At 36.7% G+C, this 19,417-nt stretch overlaps 3 protein-coding genes across 3 annotated transcripts; 1 reads left to right on the top strand and 2 right to left on the bottom strand.

The window, feature by feature from the left end:
• Positions 1–374: 374 nt before the first annotated feature.
• On the top strand, positions 375–3,305 carry LOC105173901 (basic helix-loop-helix (bHLH) DNA-binding superfamily protein). Its single transcript, XM_011095808.3, has 5 exons — positions 375–553; positions 640–799; positions 1,154–1,384; positions 1,513–1,683; positions 2,993–3,305. The coding sequence occupies exons 1-5, from the start codon at positions 483–485 to the stop codon at positions 3,080–3,082; spliced, it is 723 nt and encodes a 240-aa protein (XP_011094110.1). The 5' UTR covers positions 375–482; the 3' UTR covers positions 3,083–3,305.
• Positions 3,306–4,040: 735 nt separating this feature from the next.
• Positions 4,041–16,852, bottom strand: ATLIG4 (DNA ligase IV). The gene is made up of 27 exons (XM_020697744.2): positions 16,243–16,852; positions 15,067–15,158; positions 14,684–14,769; positions 14,436–14,572; positions 13,380–13,454; positions 13,116–13,207; positions 12,517–12,588; positions 11,761–11,840; positions 11,635–11,672; positions 11,542–11,548; positions 11,262–11,417; positions 10,918–10,993; positions 10,594–10,718; positions 10,482–10,516; positions 10,341–10,399; positions 9,318–9,401; positions 8,908–9,003; positions 8,787–8,835; positions 8,408–8,495; positions 8,043–8,243; positions 7,562–7,687; positions 7,367–7,466; positions 7,179–7,284; positions 6,884–7,005; positions 6,613–6,777; positions 5,859–6,014; positions 4,041–5,125 (listed from the first exon to the last, which is right to left on the bottom strand). Exons 1-27 carry the CDS (start codon positions 16,579–16,581, stop codon positions 4,219–4,221), a joined length of 3,669 nt encoding a protein of 1,222 aa, XP_020553403.1. The 5' UTR covers positions 16,582–16,852; the 3' UTR covers positions 4,041–4,218.
• A 705-nt stretch (positions 16,853–17,557) lies between these two features.
• LOC105173900 (Tautomerase/MIF superfamily protein) lies at positions 17,558–19,304 on the bottom strand. The gene is made up of 3 exons (XM_011095807.3): positions 19,004–19,304; positions 18,303–18,503; positions 17,558–17,888 (listed from the first exon to the last, which is right to left on the bottom strand). The coding sequence occupies exons 1-3, from the start codon at positions 19,112–19,114 to the stop codon at positions 17,853–17,855; spliced, it is 348 nt and encodes a 115-aa protein (XP_011094109.1). The 5' UTR covers positions 19,115–19,304; the 3' UTR covers positions 17,558–17,852.
• Between the last annotated feature and the right edge of the window lie 113 nt (positions 19,305–19,417).

Genomic DNA, 19,417 nt, shown 5'->3' with positions numbered 1-19,417 from the left:
AAAGGGATTGTTTGCGCTTTTTTCCCGTTATTGTAATACAACAACTCAATTTGAAATTTGTGTCGGAGCATTAACTAATTTTAGTAAGTGTAGAAATATCTGAGTGTGTGAATTATAATTTGATAAAGAAGTGGAAACATAAGAGGGCGCAACCACCCTAATTTAATTTATACCAAGGAACAAAGATGTTTTCACACACAAGATTCCAAAACAGACAATGTCATTGTACTATGATGCGACGCGGCCCCGTAGACCAACTAGTGTTGTCCGATTGACGGCCAGGATCATTCGCAGAGCTCTCCAAAAACTCACCCCCACTATTATTCCTTGCACCTATTATTGATCATGTCTGTTCTTAGTATAAATACCCCACAAACATACATGTACATGATTAACCAAGCACCATATTCTCTCTACTCTCAAGAAAAGCATCAACACTCTCCCCTTTCATTTCTCAATTCTCATCTCAACCCAAATTAAATATGGAAGATTTCGACGATTACAAGAACTATTGGGAAACCGGGATGTTCTTGCAAACGGAAGAACTTGACAGGTACTCACATCTTCTATTTTCTATTTCGTGTTTGATGGTATCTGATGTTTAAGGTGGATTGATGTGATGGGTTCTGACGGCCGCAGTTATTTCGATGAGCACATATCTGCATATTATGACTCGAGCTCACCCGAAGGAACACAGTCATCACTTGCCTCAAAGAACATAGTCTCGGAGAGGAACAGAAGGAAGAAGCTGAATGAGAGGCTGTATGCACTAAGAGCAGTGGTCCCCAACATTACTAAGGTATTTTATCAGCCCCATCATTCAAACATTTCATTATTATCACTCCCACCAATTGTTCTTAAAATATAGCCATTCTAAGTGGCATCTGCTGCATCATCATTGCCCCATGGCATTGACTATCCTCAATGGAGTTTTCCATCCGATTCTACTTATCTGGGCACCAATCAAATTCATGATATCCAGCATACATTATTTCAATTAATAATGTCATTATATTCTGATCTAACAGTATTATGAATTAGTACCGCTATGAGCAGCTGGGAATCATCGTATCGAGAATTATTAAATATTAAACTTGAAAAATTTGAGAAAAAAGAATGATGACGACGATGATGATGATAATGATGATTATAGATGGACAAAGCATCAATAATCAGAGATGCAATAGAGTACATCCAAGCACTGCATGATGAAGAGAGGAGAATTCAAGCAGAAATATCAGAGTTGGAGTCAGGGAGAGCAACAAACTTTGAGTATGAACAAGAGATCACTACATTTTGCTCAAAGCCAAAGAGGACAAGAATGGAGAATGAGTATGACTACAGTGCCCCAAGATTAATGTCATCACCCATTGAAGTTCTTGAGGTACTGTACTGTACTGTACTAATTATGGGGGGATTTCCTTAACTGAAAAAAACAAAAGAAGGTGGGTGGGAACTGGGGGGTGTTTTGGGTATAACCCTAATGAAAAAGTTGTGTTTAAATGTGTGCAGTTGAGGGTATCCAACATGGGGGAGAAGACAATAGTGGTTAGCTTGACATGTAGTAAAAGAACAGACACAATGGTGAAGTTATGTGAGATCTTTGAATCTTTGAAGCTCAAAGTCATTACTGCCAATATCACTGCTTTCTCTGGAAGGCTTTTGAAGACTGTTTTCCTTGAGGTTATTTTCTCTCTCCTCTCTCTCTCTCTCTCTATATATATATATATATGTATGTATAATTTCTTTTTTCTTTGTTACATTTCTCAACACTGATTGAAAATTTTGGACAGATCAGATTCAGATCTAATAAATGATGATATCAGAGTAACTCAATGACATTGTTAGGAATAATCAATTTGTTGACTTCACATAGTTTTTTAAGAATTAAACCCACGTAAATAAGATAAATTATCCATAAATCTTAAACTAAGAAATATTTTTAATTTGTTTTAATAATTTAAATTTCGATTTACATCGTGGGCCCCAACCGTCTCCACGTGTCCCCGGAAGCTGGTTTTTCAATGACTCTGAAGATCTAAAGACTAAAAAAATACAACAGAAAAGATTTCCTGAAATGGACAAAATGGGAAAAGTTTTGCCTGAAAGAAAAATAATTATTGAAAAAGCAGTTTGTGGCAGACTAACTGCGTCAATTAAATATATATAAACTGGGTCTGGGCCAACAAAAATTATTTATAATAAAATATTTAAAAAAATGTATATAAGGTAACATATCTTGCACTACCGACCAAGTAAAATACAGTATTTAATGTACAACAGCGTAGATAATCTGATAATTGCACAATAATTTGGTTTATAGTATTTTAATTAACATGTGGTGAAGTGATCACAATTTCAACGCACAACAGTGCTGCTAATGATAATATGGTGATGAATAGTTGATGAGAATTGTTCCATCCTTTGTCTTTTTTTCAAAATTGGGGGCTCCATTGTATGATTTTGCCTTTTACTTTTTCTTCAATCACTATATGACAACAAAAAACATTAAAGTTAACAAATGATTCTTTGTCTTATTTCTTAAAATAAACAACTCTATCATTATTTGAAGTTTTCGTATTAACTACTAAAAATGATTTAACAATTAACACTTAGCAACTCAGATCTGAAAGTAAAGTTGGATGCATAACTTACTGTAACATTAAAGAAAACAAGTCAGATAATAATATTTATCAAAAACTGGTATGAAGTATGATGCAGAGCTGATTCATAAAATCCAATATATGGATTTCTGTGGTCCACTCAGGATTCCAACTTCCATAATTGTAGTGAAGATAATATATTCTAGAAAGATTTAATTTCACAGCTAACTGCAACCACTTCATTGCCTGTTCTGAGAATTGTAAGCAAAGATAATCATTGTTGCCTCAACTAAAATACGGATTTGGCAGTTTGGTTGTCTTTATTCAACTTGTTTCTTTTTCTTTAGCTATTTTAGTAGCAATGATATGTTGTGTTTTTGTGTGTTTAGGCTGATGAGGAGGAAAAGGAAGATTTAAGGCTAAAGATAGAGGCTGCCATAGCTGCTCTAAGTGATCCCGACAGCCCTATGAGCATCTAAATCAAAAACAACATAAGCAAAAATGAAAATTTTCTCCTGAAATTTCACCTTCCTGTGTTCAGTTTTCACCCTATTGCACTGTATGGTGTTTTCCTTTTTCTTGGTGGTTTTTGGGTGATTTATGTCTCTCTTTTCTACAGTGGTTAGCTTGTACAATGTAGAATGTAGCCTGTCTGAGGAAGAATTTCCCAAATAAAAGGAGTGGTGTTTAGAATTTCTCACATCTGCTTACTCTTCATTAATAATTAGGATTTACTATCAAAAGACTTATTATAATCGGGTGGTTGAGAGAGGCTTCTGCCTCAGGCAAAGCTGACTCATCACAGACGTACGTTTGAGTTGGGGTTGCTTTCACTCATCAATTTTGTGATTGTTATTCGACTAAGACAGACTTACGTCCATTTTCCATACTAAAATACAGCCACCATTCCTACAGTGTTCAGTTAATTATTACTGACCAAACAGGAAATTGGAATAAAAATTAAGCTCTATAGCTACAAGAAATCATTCAGAGGCCAACGTCATTCACCAAACTTATCATCAACATGTGATTGATTAATGCAGCTGTGATAGCAGTAGTCAAACGTAGATACCTCTGCCTTTTGAATTCCAAGATATCACTACTAAAATTCAATTGAGAAGATGCGCCACTGTTTGGGAACAGGAACGGAATCAATCCAGGCAAACGGACAAGTACTAATCCCTCCTGTACTTTAGTTCATCGATATTGCAACCGTTACAGCAGCGGAATGATTAAACATTACAAGAAGTAGTGGCATTCGAATGATCACAGTATCTTATAGAAGTTCTTACTCTAGCACATTCTTGGCCTTCATTAAGCAACAGACTCTGGATCTCAACGAGGTTATGAGTACGTGTCAGTAGTGGACTGGTAATAAGAGGAAAACCGATCAGCCCACCAATAATAAAGCAAAACAGAAACAAGAACGGGCATGGATGATCTTCTCAAGTCTCTGTGTTATATAAGACTGCAATATGAGAATTTAGAGCAACAAGGTCGATGTATCCAGCAGATAGTTATTTTGAAACCTTATGGGACATTGTGCGGCAAAAATATACAAACAATTTAATGGATATGATTGTATTAATTTACAGAGAACTTATTTATCGTGGTTTCACCAATCCTTGAGCAGTTCATTAGCGACATCCTTGTAGCTTACTTTTCTTTTCTTGACCGGTTTCGTTTCATCATCTAAAGGTATTTTCTCCTCTTCAGGGGCCGGATCAGGATGTCGCGTTTTAACTTCATCAGAAACGGGGATCGCACTTTCAACTTTCTTTGTAGCAAGAATGGGTACCATGTCGAGTAACATAGCTTGAACTGGATCAACAGTGTCTTCTAGTCGGTCATTGTAACAGGTGCTGCCACCGTATCCAGATCCAACTTCATTTGTTTCATCAACCCTTATTCCAGGTTTATAACGTTCCTCAACCCCCAGTTCAGCTTCTTTGCCTTTTTCTGATGTGGAGTCTTTTTCAGCCTCTTTCTTTTGAAATTCGGGAACATGTAAGTTTGCAGTGTCAGAAGGCCCATTATTTGCTCGCTTGACTTCAAAATCTTGTTCCATACTCTGCTCTTCAGAAGAGGGGTCTTTATCTGATTCATTTCCACCGATCTTCGCTGGCTTGTTTCTAATCTGAGCCCTTGCTGTTCTCTTGGGTTGATTAAAACTTGATCTTCCTTTACTTTTTAACATCTCAGAGCCCACATCACTTTTGCCGCCAACTTCAAGTTCTTCCTTGTCATCCGAAGAAGCACCATTATCTGATTCATTTTCATCGATCTTAGCAGGATTCTTTCCAGCTCGTGGCCTTGTTCTTCGGTTGACAACTGATTTTCCTTTTCTGGTGCTCATCCCACTGGGTCTTCCCCTTTTTCTTTTTCCATCCCTATTAGGCAAGCTGACAATTCTTGGCTTGTCTGATGTAGCATTGCTGTTTCTCACACCATAAGAAGATGATACATCCTTCGATCCTATTTCCAAGCTCCGATATTCTTCTCTAGTAAGATCATCTTCATTACTGAACAGCAGAGACACGTATTAAAGACATTTGTAGGTTGTGAAAGGAGAGATTGAGCGAAGCAGTTGATTTGGTGCGAGCAATTTCACACAAAGAGAATGTCTTTTAAGGAACAACACCCTCACTGGAGTTAGAAGGTGAGAAGCAATAATTACCCTGTCCAAATTCCAGATATTTTCAGCCTGTCTAAGATAGCCAAACCATGCTGTAAGAATCCTTAGTGCCAAAGGTGCAAGTAATAGTTATGAACATATTCACCCAACATGGACAAACTGTCTACAATTAATCACATGCTTAACCCACAGAACCTCTCTCTCATTTTCCATTACCCTCAGACCTAGCAACAATAAACCCACAAAAAGTGTATAAAAGATATTCTCTGAAAATGTCTGGTTCCACTTCTCAAGTGATAAGTCCATCTACTTGATGAACCTTATAAGTTTTAATATGGCATTATAAAAGGGGCTTGTACATGCTGCCGTGTTTTTTGTTAGAAATGCACTTCAATGACCATCCAGTAGAAGTGCAGGAAGGAAGAATTCACAAGTACCAAATAGTAACTTTGCAAACCAGACTTCTAAAGATTTATCTACCCAGGCCACCAACATATAACACTTTTATAAATGGACTTTCCCTTAGGTCCATTTGTGATGGGTTCCAAAAATCCTCTTGTTTCCACAGAATTCTTAACCACCACTTACTGAGATTCTAATTATGATACGAGAGCACTTACCTGTCTCCAGCTAAAGACTCCAGAAAACCCTGGGCTCTCAAACTATAACTCTCCTCTGACAACTTCTGGTCCTTGTCAAAACAGTCATCCAACCACCGGGACTCGACAATTTGCAATCTTGTACTCCGCAAGTGACGCTTCTCCTCTTTTGAGAAACTATGAAAGAAAAAAAAGTAACAATCTTATGTCAGCATAAAATATGATGGTTTAACAATCAACAGTAGTGTCAGAGTTGGGGATATAATCCAAGAAAAGTCTATAATGATTCCACTTTGAGTTGACGCGTGATAAAATCACCATGCTATAAAGAAATGATCTTGGAATACTTCTCTTTAAATGTGAATATTATCAGGTTCAAAGGAACTGTATACAAACACTATCAAGAACCAAAAATCTTAATCATCAATACAGTAAGGGGAAGAAAAAGCAGCAATATTCCACTTAACGAATCATAGCATACAGTTGCCAACATTTGATGATGTTCGAGAACTAGAATTTCCATTCCATGCAATCTAGACTGGATGTTAGGCATATTTTCCAGCTGGAAACTTACCTTATCAAAATCCTCTACATGCACGAACCAATAAATGCAATAAAATGTAAATATAAGGTCCATGCTGGAGGTGGCTAAAATAAAATGTAATTGCATGCGCAGGAAAATCTTCTTGAAATTAGATATGATATAAGTGCAGACCAGATTACACATACCAAAAAAAGAATGCAAACAACTATTGCCCGAGAAATTATTGCTCACCTATTCAATATCGTACCAAAGTCCATATCAGTCTGTGGACTAGAGACAATCACTAAATGAGTAGCATGAGAAAGAGTCTCTGCAACACTTCCACCACCATTGCAAATTCCAATCTTCATTCTTCTCATTGCAAGTTCCAGTGGAACTTCCCAGCTCGTATTTTTTCTAAATACAGATAAAAAGAAATATCAAATCTCAAAGTCTTAATGTCTCAAATCCTACCAAGAGGAACTTGGCCCCATACCAAATGAACAATCATCAGACACATTACCTTAGATGGAAGAAGTAAATGCAACAACCATGAAATCGAATCCATTCCTCCCTCGGACAGAATTTTTTCTTGTAATACTCTATTGCTTTCGAATCTTCAGCTTTACCAATGTTGCATAAGATCTGAAAACAAACAAACCCAGAAGAAATGAAAATAAAAAATTGGCATGATCAAGGCATATTCCGTGCACTGGATTTCTGCTTTCTGCCTTCCCTTAAAACTCAAGCAGTCAACAGCTAACCTTCTTATACAGGTTAATTTGGAGGGACTGTGACATGATCTTTAGTCACTTTACCTGTTTAAGGTCTGTCACATTCAGATCCAAATAGTAGGAGTCAGAGAATTCATCAATTTCTTCTTCTAGCTTGTTCTTTGACGCATTGGAGAGAAAAAGGAAGTGCCTTCAAGTAGGACAAAAGAATGGATTAGTAGAATTAATATATGAAGGTAGTCATCCAAGGGGGATGAAGTGCTATGACTGACTTTGGCTGTAAAGGAAGAAGCTTCTTCTGCGAGCAACAGTCGAAGAGCCAAGAGGAATGAATAACATCTCCTTGGTGCTTTGCAGCCTGAAACTTGATCCCTGTATAATTTCAAAACTCATTCCTTCTGCCATATGTACTTGTATTTAAGCTTTTGTTGCATGAGAGATACAGATAGAAACAAGAACTAACTGACCTTTACTCTCAGAGGCAATACAGTGAGTAACTGAATTGTTTAGATTCATAGAGAAAGTGCCACCATTCTCAACCACCATTTTATGCAAGGAATCAAGAGAATGGGATGATGGTAAATTTACAAAGTCTATGAATGTCAAGGAAGATCAACTAGCAAATAAGCACATTATGGAGACCAACATAAACCCAAAATCAAGCATAGCTGTTCATTTGTAACATTCAAGACATGATAATAAACAAACTCCACAAGATTGAGTCTTCCAATATATGAGTCTACCAAACAACCACAATAGTCAGTTCACTTCTTGGAATTAGAAAGGAAATAGTAGTGATTGTGTCATTGGCCTTATTTCCATCCAGAAACATCCTGAAAATATAGCATAAGAAGGTTCTTGATGCATCACTTTTGCTGTGATAAATGAAACCACATTGTATGCAATAATCAAGACGCATCGCACTCTAGAACTGCCATAATAGGATACAGAAAATCATGTTTGAAAATATTGATGTTTCACCCTTAACTTCAGAAACATCAGTCTGAATAAAGTGGGAAGGAACTACTGAAACATTCTTCTTCCCTCCTCTAGATGACTTTGCACGTTTTGGTTTATCTTCCAGCATAACTGCATTATCCATCACCCTCTGCGTTGTGCCGTTGCTTGAATGTACCAATTCAACAAATGCTGCAACAGGTAAAAAGAACATTACACATGGAAATCTATTTGACTAGAGACTTTGTAACACTAATTAGACTATATAGTGAACCCTAAAGAACATAAGAAACCTAAACGAGCTTCTTATAATCTATTGAAGACCATAAGGCAGTAAAATGATTTCATCCACTCACACTGTACATCAAGGCATTCATGCCAAGGTTTGTCGTATCTGACACGATCAATCCGTGGAAATCTCAAACTATATGGAGCAGCAAATACCTTGAATGATAGAAATTGTGGTGCCAAGACAAACTTAATTAAATCATTAGACATTACCAAGTATGGCAAAATACTAGCATACTGTTGTGCAAAGTTGTAGGCAAGATAAGATATCAAAGAAACAAGGAACTTGGAGCCCAATAAAGCTGCAGAAGCGAGAGAATAATAACTATAAAGGAAACAAGAGAAACTTGGAACCAATCAGGGTCTTAGCAGTTTAGTTTCAGTGGACATGCTCAGGGTTATATGCATTGCACCGGAAAAAGGAAGGAGTTCTACTCTGGACAATACCTCGGATCTGATTGTTCGAATATCACTGGTGATGGAAACTATAATTGATCTGCACATGCAAGAGTTAAGAGTAAGAAACACAGAAATAAGAGCCCCACTCATCATGAAAACTTCTGCTCACTTTTCTGGGCTTTCAACCCAAACATCTGGTCTCTCCTTTGAGTTATTTGTAACTTGATAGAAGCTTGGAGGTGGCTTCTTTGGATATTCGTATTTCCTGAAGTTGGAATTACCCAAGTTTTAATTAAATATTAAATATAATACAGAAATCCGAGTGGATAAAAAATCAATGAAAAGTTCAAGAACATAACTTGGTTGTATGCCACAGAAACACACATAGATTGCGACAGCTGAATTCATTGATATCATAAGAATTGAGTTCCACATTAAAATAACCAACTATTTTAAATGTTAACTAATGAGCTTAATACGAAGACGAAACCCAATTATCTTCGTGCAGGCATCATAACAATGCAGACAAAAGTTTTTTCACCACAATTCCCAACTCAGAAATTATTGATCAAAAGCTACCTGAAATAAGGCTTCAATTTGGTGACAACAGCATTAAGCTCCTCATCAGAGAGTCCTGTACCCACTCTGCAAAACGAAACAAATCTGCAATGCACAGACATCAGAATCTCAACAAAACCAAACATCTTAGAAACTGGAAAGTGCTTATGGAGTTGCAATAGCATAGGCATTAGGTCATTAAAATGCTTATACATTTGTGAGCGAACTCAGGGAAGGAAAGTCCATCCAAGGATCAGTATAAAATAAAAGCATGAACTGCCTAACCAAGCTAGAGCACATCCTTCCATACTAAAACAATATAGGAAGGGAAATATGAAAAAGTTACAATTGGCAGAGGCCTAGAGAAAAGCCAGCAGAAAGAGAGTACCCATTCTAATAAGAATTGCAGCAAGCGAAATAATATAGTCATCTTTGTCCAAAACCTCATCTTGCGGGCAGCCAAACTAGTTAGTCTGGTACTACTATATATCACGAGATTCAATTTTTAAGGGAGACAAAAAAAAATTGACAGGAAACCCCATGTAGAAGAGAAGGAAGAAAGAAAGGAAACATATAAGATCTGAAGTGCCTCAGAAAGAGCAAAACTTGACACCTTTTATAACTATAAGAAACATACATGGAAAGAAAATATTGATCAAGGGATTGAATGCAAAGGCAAATACTAACCAGGAAAGTCAAACTCTTCTTAATAGATGGAAAAATAACAACCAAGATGAAGAACCAAGTATTTCTAGGCCACGTGCAGTTCGTGGGATTATGCAGAATTGAATCCACTGTCATGCACAATTCCTTGTTCGGTTCATGCGATAGGAGCTCGTGAAAGGCAGGCATACCAAGCCATGGTATAGTGATTATTTTTCTAACCACAAAGTGGGATGCACTCATATCTTTCATAATCCCATCATCCGAATCAAACGGGTCCCAAAAGTATTTTATTGAAAAATTGTAACACATGTCTGGCACATCAGAACTTCAATTTGATACTTGAACATACTTCCAGACCAATGATTAAAGAAGACTAACCGTCTGGGATATGTGTTTGAGGCTGGACGCTCTGCAAGGCCCACAAGAAATTGTGCTACCTTCAAGCATGGAGGCAGGGAAAAAGGTTTCTTTAGCGAACAAGATGAAAGACGCAACCAAAAACTAAAGCAGTATCCTTACCTCACCTCCACGGCGTCCAGAACCGTAGTAGCCCCCTGCAAACAATAGTTAAATATAGGAATATGATGCAAAACTCTCTCTCTTAAAAAAGAAAAGAGGGGTAGTTTCAGACCTATGATTAGAACATCCAAATCTGAGCCTGCTCGAATGTACTCAGGCTTTAACTTTAGCCACTTTCCACTTCGATCACTAGGTTCCCATTTGGAGTTAAGATCTTTCAAAACAATTCCTTCATCTCTAACATATGTCAGAAAGCGATTTATGCATAAGAAACCATATGGAAAAGAGGAAGTTAAGTCAGATAACTATGTAGTGCATCAGTTCGTGAACAAACAAAATGTATGTGGATGTGTATAAATTCATGCATACACCACCAACAAAATAACTTAAAGAGGAGAACAAGACTGAACCATGAAACATGAGAAAAATTGCTGACCTGTTGTCAATGGTTTCTTTGAAAAATCTCTCAACACCATCAATATCGTGAACAATTAGCGACCAACATGGTTCCCCTGTGTGATAGTGCAATGAAACAGCAATATGCTACAGCATAACCAAAAAAGAAAAAAAAAAAGACAAGCAATCCTTTTACCAAACTACTAACGAAAACGTCAAGAAGTTTCTAACTCTAACCATGGTAAAGTTGACAATAGCATTTTCATGGTAATATTATTGTAAAACATAAAAAAGTTTTTCCTTCATGTTTCTTTCAGAAAAGTTAGTAACTGATACTTTAAACAAATTATATTAATCAAACAGCAAAAAAGTAGTTTCTTATACCAGCAGGACGATGTGCATTGAGACCACCATTAGGAACCAAAATCTCCAAACGACCTGCTACTGGTTTGACAACTTTTTGAAGAAGTTGATGCCTCTCCTTCAAGCTTCGGTGAATAACACTTGTATCTCCAGCATAAAGAATGTCAAATGCAACATCTGGCCACAGGTCTCATTAAGGAAAACTTAATTGAGATAGGAAACGAAGCCTGCAAACTGTATTCTCTCTGCTACTGCATGTAAAATATGGACCAAAATCTGCATTCTTAAACCGTAAGGATACAGCACAACTGCAAGAAGGAAGTTAAGGTTAAAATAAAGGAAAAGTATTTTCAGCTTTACAACAGTCATTTACATAAACCATAAACAAAGATACCTGTCGATCACTATCAAGCCCCTCCTTTGCGGCCTTGGCTATGTCAAGGGATATGAAACATGAAAACTCTAGACAACTACAATAAATGACAGCAAATAGCATGAAGTAAACAAAATTAGCCAGAACCTATTTCTTGATTTGAACCAAACTCTGCAAATCGATTTGCTGAAGCATCCCAAACCAACATTTCACCATCAAGAATACACCTGCAACAAAGATGGTCTATAGTCACACTGTCTAAAATTATCAATCAGCATGCAAAGGAAAGAAAGCATGTGCAGGAAGCACATGGCCCACTTTTAATAGCATCAAACTGATATTTTAAGTTTCAGATGAGGCTAATGGGACACACAGGATTGCATGTAAAAAGATTCCCGAGGAAGAGCACAGTGTATACTTAAGACTAGAGGGCAGGTGCGCAATGCTGAATCATGTACTGAAAAAGGGCAAAGAAAGTTCAGTAGTTTGTGGCCACATAAGATAAGACTCTGATTGGGTCATACAGTTCAACAGGCTTTCTCCCGTGTGGCACAAACAAAATTGATTGAGCAACTCAATTTAATTTATTATGCATTTTTCATCAAATTAATCGAAGAGAAACTTTGAACTGCTTTTCAGGATACGAAATGGTTTTTTAATAAATTTCATGTCCTTTTCAATCAAGAAAACAATAAATTATCCTGTAAATGCCACTGGGATTTTAAGAAATAGTTCTTTTACATCTCATTCACACTTCAATGTCTTTACCAAGACAATTACAAAAGTAGATAACTGATTCCTAGTCTGGACATAAACAAATGTAATATAGATAAGACAAGAGATGATAGCTAAACAATTGCATGAAATTATAGGATCTAAGTGCCAAGATCTTGAAATATTTACCTATCAATCAGGATATTCCTTCTTATAACATCTGACATGCCATGTTCATACTCTGGATGATCAAGAAAATTCCTGTCCATGTAAGAAAAACAGTAATCGAATTAAGGCATGCAACAGTGCTTCTAAACTTATCTAGGTGCAAATTGATATTTAGACTACCGAGTGCATATGTTGCCACACAACAGTTTGGAAAATGGAACTAGAGAAATTGTTGGATTGCGATTCTAAACCCTTTCCTTTTCCTACAAGCCCAGTCTCATCATGTATGTTTTTGCTTGTAACCCTCACCTTTTTACTTAACAATGCTTCTTTGTTGATCAAAGCAAGAGTAAGAGTGCCCCTGAACAATCAGGCTACTGGAACTTATTAGTTCACTAGTATCAAGTAGAAGAAAACAGTCTAGCACCAAATATAGACTGAACTGGATTGAAATACAAAACTCGACAATTTCCAAATTTGATACTAAGGTATAACGAAAAGGATTAGAATATCAGTTAAATAAAATTAGTCCATAGTTGCATAGAATGTATAAAGCAGATAAATTAGCAATTAATATTTAAGAGATAGGGAGGAAGAGGTGAGTCAAGGATAATAAATACCTCGAGAAAAAATTTATATCTGCTCCATTCTTATGGATTTGGATGCGATCACCATCAAATTTGCACTCAACAACGACTTCCTTTCCATGAAGCTGTTTGGTTTGGAAAAGAATATATAGAACAATTTACGCCAGGAAATTCAACAACAAGAGAAACTTAGAAACAAATGTGACAAAATTATATTCCTGTAAAGCTGCACTTGATGATACCAGTAACAAAAAATCATTTCCAAGAATTTCACTTAAATTCAAACTGCACATGGACCTTTTTCCATGCAGCAGCTGCATTGCTGACCCTCAAAGCTAGTTGCGGGCGAACAGGTCTGCCGACTTCAATGTCCTGCAGAATTAAACAGCATTATTTCTTACCACTCAAACTTATGCTGGAAATGAAAGGATTAGAAGTTCAGAAAAGCTATTGAGTTGAACCAAGGTTAGTAAATCATAAACATTGTGAATCCTCAATTAGAATATAGAGTGCGCCTTGATGGTTGCAGGAGGGAATCACGTGGTATTGAACGTTAACAATAAATCAGAAATTAATCAACAATTAACAAACTTTAGTTACCAAGAAATATCCGGCATGAGAACCTAAGTAATAGAAACTCCACCAGGCCCCCACTTTTCGAGTTACATTTGTTACCTATGCTTATGGAGGGTTGATTTCATATAAGATTAACCACAATCCTCTTTCATCAACTTCAATAAAAAGTAAAATAACATATTAAAATGCCTTTTTTATATTGATCGACCTATATAGATGAGGAATATCTACCCTGGCTCAATGGTTCAATTCAAAGTCAATAAGAATAGTCACCCAGATGCAACCCTACAATGATGCAAATACATCCGCACTTCACCACAAGAGTTCCAATTTACAGAGATGTGCAATTACTGTTTTGACTGATTAACCAAACACAGATTAACACTTTAACAAGGTCCTATGTTAGACAGTTGCATAATTTCAAATTGTAACAGATTTTCCGCATAGAAGAAACAAGAAACAAACGGGCAAACAAAATGACTATAAAGCACTTGACACCAGCCAACAAAGTTAGAGAACTTCTTATAAGACTCTAATGTCTAGCATAAGACCTTTGTGATATTTGGTAAAGTTATCCCAAGAAACAAGCAAGAATACATAATCAATCATGCACAGCCTAGAGAGAACAACAAAAAATCAGAAAGCCACGAACCTGGACAATATTAACTTATCTCATGAAGGCTTTTTCGTACCTCCATCACGAACATGAGTTTTATAGCTTATTGGTAAAATAAGTTCCACGAACTAAGGTGCTTAATCCAGAGATCTGAAGCAAACCTGGCGCTTATGCCGCTGACTACGATCTCGCAATTTTTCACAAACTAGTTTTAGATCACAGGTTACATTGAACAAGTCCTCAGCATCGGGGTGAAATTCATGAAATATGCTCCTTTCACTTATTCCCAACTTAAGATCTGAAGTTGAGAAGAGTTGCAGAAAACAGAAAATATTAAGTTACAAGATTTAAACAGGAAAGTAGATGGAGATGACAAATAAAGAAACTAAATGAGGTTATTGAACACCACCTTTGAGAATTATCATAATAATCCACTTCATTTCTTGAGCATTTGTTTTCCTGATGAGATCAGAAAGAATGGAAGTCTTGTCCGACCTGTATCAAGGACCCCGACTCCAGCTATTAATTCATAATGTAAAGATCTTTAAGTGAGACTATCCATTGAGCTATGTTATAGAAGTTGTCGACAGTAATTCATGAAAAAGAAGACTGAAATAGCTATGTTCATAAAAGCATAATGTTGTGTGGCAATGGAAAAAACAACGCAAGATACTAAAAGGAACACAAAAGCCCGACAAACACATAGAGAAAAAGGGGAAGTAGCTAATATTGCTCCTTCACAGAAAAATAAGGAAGATTAGAAAACTCTATTTGCTTAGCATGCCCTTTTACCTATTCTCACTGGAGGCCAACCGATCAAGCAATTCATTCAGTTCTTTTATAGTCAGGCCTCCTGAAGTCATGCCCTGCCTCTGTTGTAGAACCTGTTAATATATGCAAGAACTAAGAGATCATCTTATAATCCCATTAATAAATCAAAACTTAAATTGCCAACAACCAGTATATGGATGAACAAAGTCCATAAAAAATGTAAGTTACTCATCTTAATACCAAAATAATGAAAATAGTAAGGGAATATTAACAGAGTAGTGTAAAGAAGATTTAGGCTAGTGAAAAGTTTAGTCGTGAACCTATAAACATCATTTACTTGTCATCTCAATAAAACTACTATTGTGACCTCAAATTAAAAACCCTGACAACTTATCCAAAACATATATAGTCAAAGTAGTAAAAAAATAGCTGATTCAGCCCGTGTGAAATAGGAGGGTAACTTTTTTCCTTTTCTGAAAAAAGAAAAAGAAAGATGAAATATTAAAAATAATTAGCATCCTTGACAACTATAAAAATGTAGATGAAGATTTTACCCATCCCCTCAAATATACAGAAGTAAATAAGAGAGATATGGAGATGGAAATGCAAGGGCAAAGCTAAATTTCTCGTGGAAGAGAAAAGAATAACCAAAATAGAAGTTTATGTGCTTCAAATGAAGATTTAATTCAGGAACTTCAGAAACAACGAGAATAGAAACCAAATGGAAAGTAAACCCACACAATATTTTGTTAATAGTTCCTATACGAAGTTCTAGGTAAGGTTTGCATTCGATTAACTGAAAAATTAAGATTTTAACCATTAGCTGGAGCACATAGTAACAGTATTACCATGTAACACCCTTATATAGAACATTATGCTCAAAATCTGTACCTATTATATAAACTTGCCGACACAATGAAGACTAAATTAACGATCAAAAAGAGAGTCCAAGGCGTGAGTAATACACACTAATACAGCTACAACAGAATACCAAAAGAAAGTGAATCGTTGAGGCAAAGTACTAATAACTCAAATACAAAAATCCACTTCAATCCCGCAAAAATTTAAATGCTTTATAATTAGAGTTCATTCAAACTCGAGCAATTTTCTCGGACAAACACAGAAAAATACACAAAAACGCCTGCAATAAAAAAGAACAAAACAGGAAGAAAAAAATAATTGAAAAACAAAGACCACCTCTGCGGCGATGAGAGAGAAATTCCCGGCGAAAGCACCCGACCTAGGGCCGCCCTTGCGCCAGTTGAGAAGGCGCTGAGAGTCGGGGGAGTCACGAGACATGCCGATGGCGTCAATCAGGCACGTGGCCAGTACATGCTCGCGGAGTCCGTAGGATCCTCGCTCGCGGTCCAGGCCAGGCAGGATCAAGCGGATGGCGGAGAAGTAGTCTTCGCCGTTGTTGGGGCGGCAGAATGTGTCGAGAAACTTGCGGAATTTGGAGCGCTTAACGGAGGAGGACTTGCTCTTCTGCATCCAATTGAATAGGCTCACCATCACACTGAACTTTGTCTCAGACATCTTTAACCACTTCAGCGGCGGGCGGCGGTGGCGGACGATAAGTTCCGGAGGGCGCGGAGAGGGGTTTTTGCTGCTTGCAAAATTTAAACAATGAGTGGTTAAATATAGGTGAGAATACGGAAACTTGAAAGCTTGCTGAGGACGCCTTTTTCCGCGAATAAAAAATTATACTGGTGTTGATATGAGCAATTTATGGAGTAGATATGTAATGTTTATAGTTTAATAATCAAAGTAAAATTTGAAATACAGTTTGTGTATGGGACAATTATTTTGAAATTAAGAATTGACAAATTATTATCTGTAGTTTCTCAACTTTTAGAGTTGAATTTACAACTTGTTCTCATATAATTGAGGAAAAAGCCTCAATCCCACATTGATTTCACTCCAGTCAAAAAGTTGAGCCATTGAAACCCACAAATGAGAGCAGGAAAAAGAACACACAAAAATACAGTTAATAAGCTAGCTGTTAAGAACCTTAGACTACATTGCCAGAGATATCTTCAGGATTTGGAGCAGATGCATAGAAAGAGAGGGTCATAAGAGAATATACATAGTTTTGTAAACCATTGGCAACATTAGAGGACTATGTTTGATGCGAAAAAGCAACAAAAACCTTCATAATCAATTTAAAAACATGGATGAAAATTTGGCCTTCATAATCAATTTAAAAACATGGATGAAAATTTGCTGAAGGTCCTCGTTCTTCAATCCATACTTGTTGACGTTCTTTGAGCACAACCCTTCCTCAAATATGCTAATCAGTGAAACTGTATCCATCCAAAAAGAAGGAAAAAACAAGATCGGTGGGTCTTGAGCAGACTTCCCAGCCACAAACCAGACAACATGCAGTCCAGGCGCGCTGTGGATGATTATACATAGTGTTTCTTTCACAATATATAGTCATAACCAGTCTGCATATATATGAATAACTAAGAAGGACTCAAGACTTAATGCAATAAAAAAGCAACATCAAATATAAACTCAATCGCTGAGTAAATACTAAATGAGCAATCCAATTTAGTGCAATGGTTCTGTTCATCATTGAATAAAACAAAGTACAGAAAAGAACTCTAAGACATCAATTCTACAAGGTGCGGAACAAATAAAAAGTGAACTTGACACTTAAGATCGAACAAATATGACCAAATTTACTAGAGGAACATGTCTATCTCTGAGAGGGGATAGAAACTACAATCCAACTCGTCTTCTCCAATTAATGTATAAAGGTTCAATTCTCAAACCACCATAAGTGCCCAGTGAGTTCACTCCAGTCAAAAAGTTGAGCCGTTGAACCCAAAGAATGGGCGCTGGGCAAAGAAACAGAGTTAATAAACTTGCTGTTATGAACTTTAAACTGCATTGTCAGAGATACTGATCAGATTTCAAGCAGATATACAGAAGATAGAATCATAAGAGAAATGCACAGTTTTGTAAACCACAGTATAGTAACCCAACTGTATTCGATGCAAAAGTAATTCAGCAATTCATAATTAATATCAAAACCAAGCAACAGGTTCTACCTAGCTAAAGAATTCGAAGGTCCCTGAAAGGCATATAAATTATGCTATATGTTCGAAAAATTGTGTTTGAGAGAGCAGGTATCTCACACCATATTCCAAGTTCATGTCAGGAGCAAATGCTAAAATTTTCTCAGTGTCTCTCTTCTAGCCAAAACAAGAAGCAGGATAATATATTCCCGATGGTACAAAATAATAGTATACCTGAACATCATAAAACTTGATGTAGAACCGGGAGCTCTCAATAGACATCTTGGTTTGCAGAATCTCGGCAATGGTTGCACTAAGTTTGGCATTGACACTTGGACCAAGACCCCCAATGGAGATCAACTCACCATAAGCCGCTGGCTCTTCAGTCCCACCAAATGAAATTGGCACCCCTCCATTAACCAGTACCATTACATACTGCAGAAACAAGCAACAAATTGCATTAACACACACATGTTTAACAACGCAAGACACGTGATAAAAATGGAGATATTATTGAACTAAAACACCATATATTCTTGGTTTCGGTAACAAGTAAAGCCAGTTCATGGGCCAATGACCAAACATGACATATATAAAATTCAAGACCAAGAAAACTCAGGCCCAGAAAGATATTTGATGATGACTACATGAAACTTACAGAATAATAGAAAAGAAAACAAATAGAACAGCTCGATCAAACTCAAAGCAGATGTTTTTTATCATGGGAATATTATCAAACATAAATGCATACACCAACACACATGATCAGTTAAAGACCTCAAACCTGAAATCTAGTAATAATCATCAATCCAACACAAAGAAAAAAACAGTGATCCTATTTCAAGGTATAGAATATATATATATATATATACATACATCAACGCGAACAAAAATCATGCAGGTATAAGAAAACGGGGGTGCGAGGCGGTTGTTACCGATTCTGGTTTGCCGATTATTTTGGCGACGGCTTTGGTAGCATCTTTGAGAATATCAGAAGCAACCACGGCATCAACTGGGACATTTGTGAACAAATTCAGTGTGGGCATCTTCGGATGGCTTCAATTTCTTGGTTTATAATGAAATTTAGGAATGAGCAGTTGAGTATTGAGCTTCTATTGAATGAGCGGCTTCACAGCACTTCGCTCTTGATAAGGGAAAATAGTAGGTAGTATTTGGATTCTTCCAGGTGTGGTGGGGTGAAATTTTAAGCTGCAGTTTCGGCAGTACCCAGGGCCGGAGGTCAGTCAAAATACGAGTGTACCAAGATTATAATTGAATTGGGAGTCAAACACTTAAATAGTAGTCAAGTTGATGTCACGTGATTACGACATTATGAATTTAAATCTTGT

This window comes from Sesamum indicum, linkage group LG11, assembly GCF_026168435.1.
Source record: "Sesamum indicum cultivar Baizhima isolate 11 linkage group LG11, ASM2616843v1, whole genome shotgun sequence".
NCBI lineage: Eukaryota > Viridiplantae > Streptophyta > Magnoliopsida > Lamiales > Pedaliaceae > Sesamum > Sesamum indicum.
Note: the sequence above shows the minus strand (reverse complement) of the source record. Positions and strands in the feature narration are given on the sequence as shown.

Coding starts and splice junctions, on each gene's coding strand:
- LOC105173901 (XM_011095808.3), top strand. CDS start 483: ATGGAAGATTTCGACGATTACAAGAACTATTGGGAAACCGGGATGTTC. Junction 554..639: donor CAAACGGAAGAACTTGACAG/GTACTCACATCT, acceptor TGACGGCCGCAG/TTATTTCGATGAGCACATAT. Junction 800..1,153: donor TGGTCCCCAACATTACTAAG/GTATTTTATCAG, acceptor TGATGATTATAG/ATGGACAAAGCATCAATAAT.
- ATLIG4 (XM_020697744.2), bottom strand. CDS start 16,581: ATGTCTGAGACAAAGTTCAGTGTGATGGTGAGCCTATTCAATTGGATG. Junction 13,208..13,379: donor CAGCTGCTGCATGGAAAAAG/GTCCATGTGCAG, acceptor CAAACCAAACAG/CTTCATGGAAAGGAAGTCGT. Junction 7,006..7,178: donor ATGTGACAGACCTTAAACAG/GTAAAGTGACTA, acceptor GTTTGTTTTCAG/ATCTTATGCAACATTGGTAA.
- LOC105173900 (XM_011095807.3), bottom strand. CDS start 19,114: ATGCCCACACTGAATTTGTTCACAAATGTCCCAGTTGATGCCGTGGTT. Junction 18,504..19,003: donor TAATCGGCAAACCAGAATCG/GTAACAACCGCC, acceptor TTGTTTCTGCAG/TATGTAATGGTACTGGTTAA. Junction 17,889..18,302: donor TCAAGTTTTATGATGTTCAG/GTATACTATTAT, acceptor TTCTTTGCCCAG/CGCCCATTCTTTGGGTTCAA.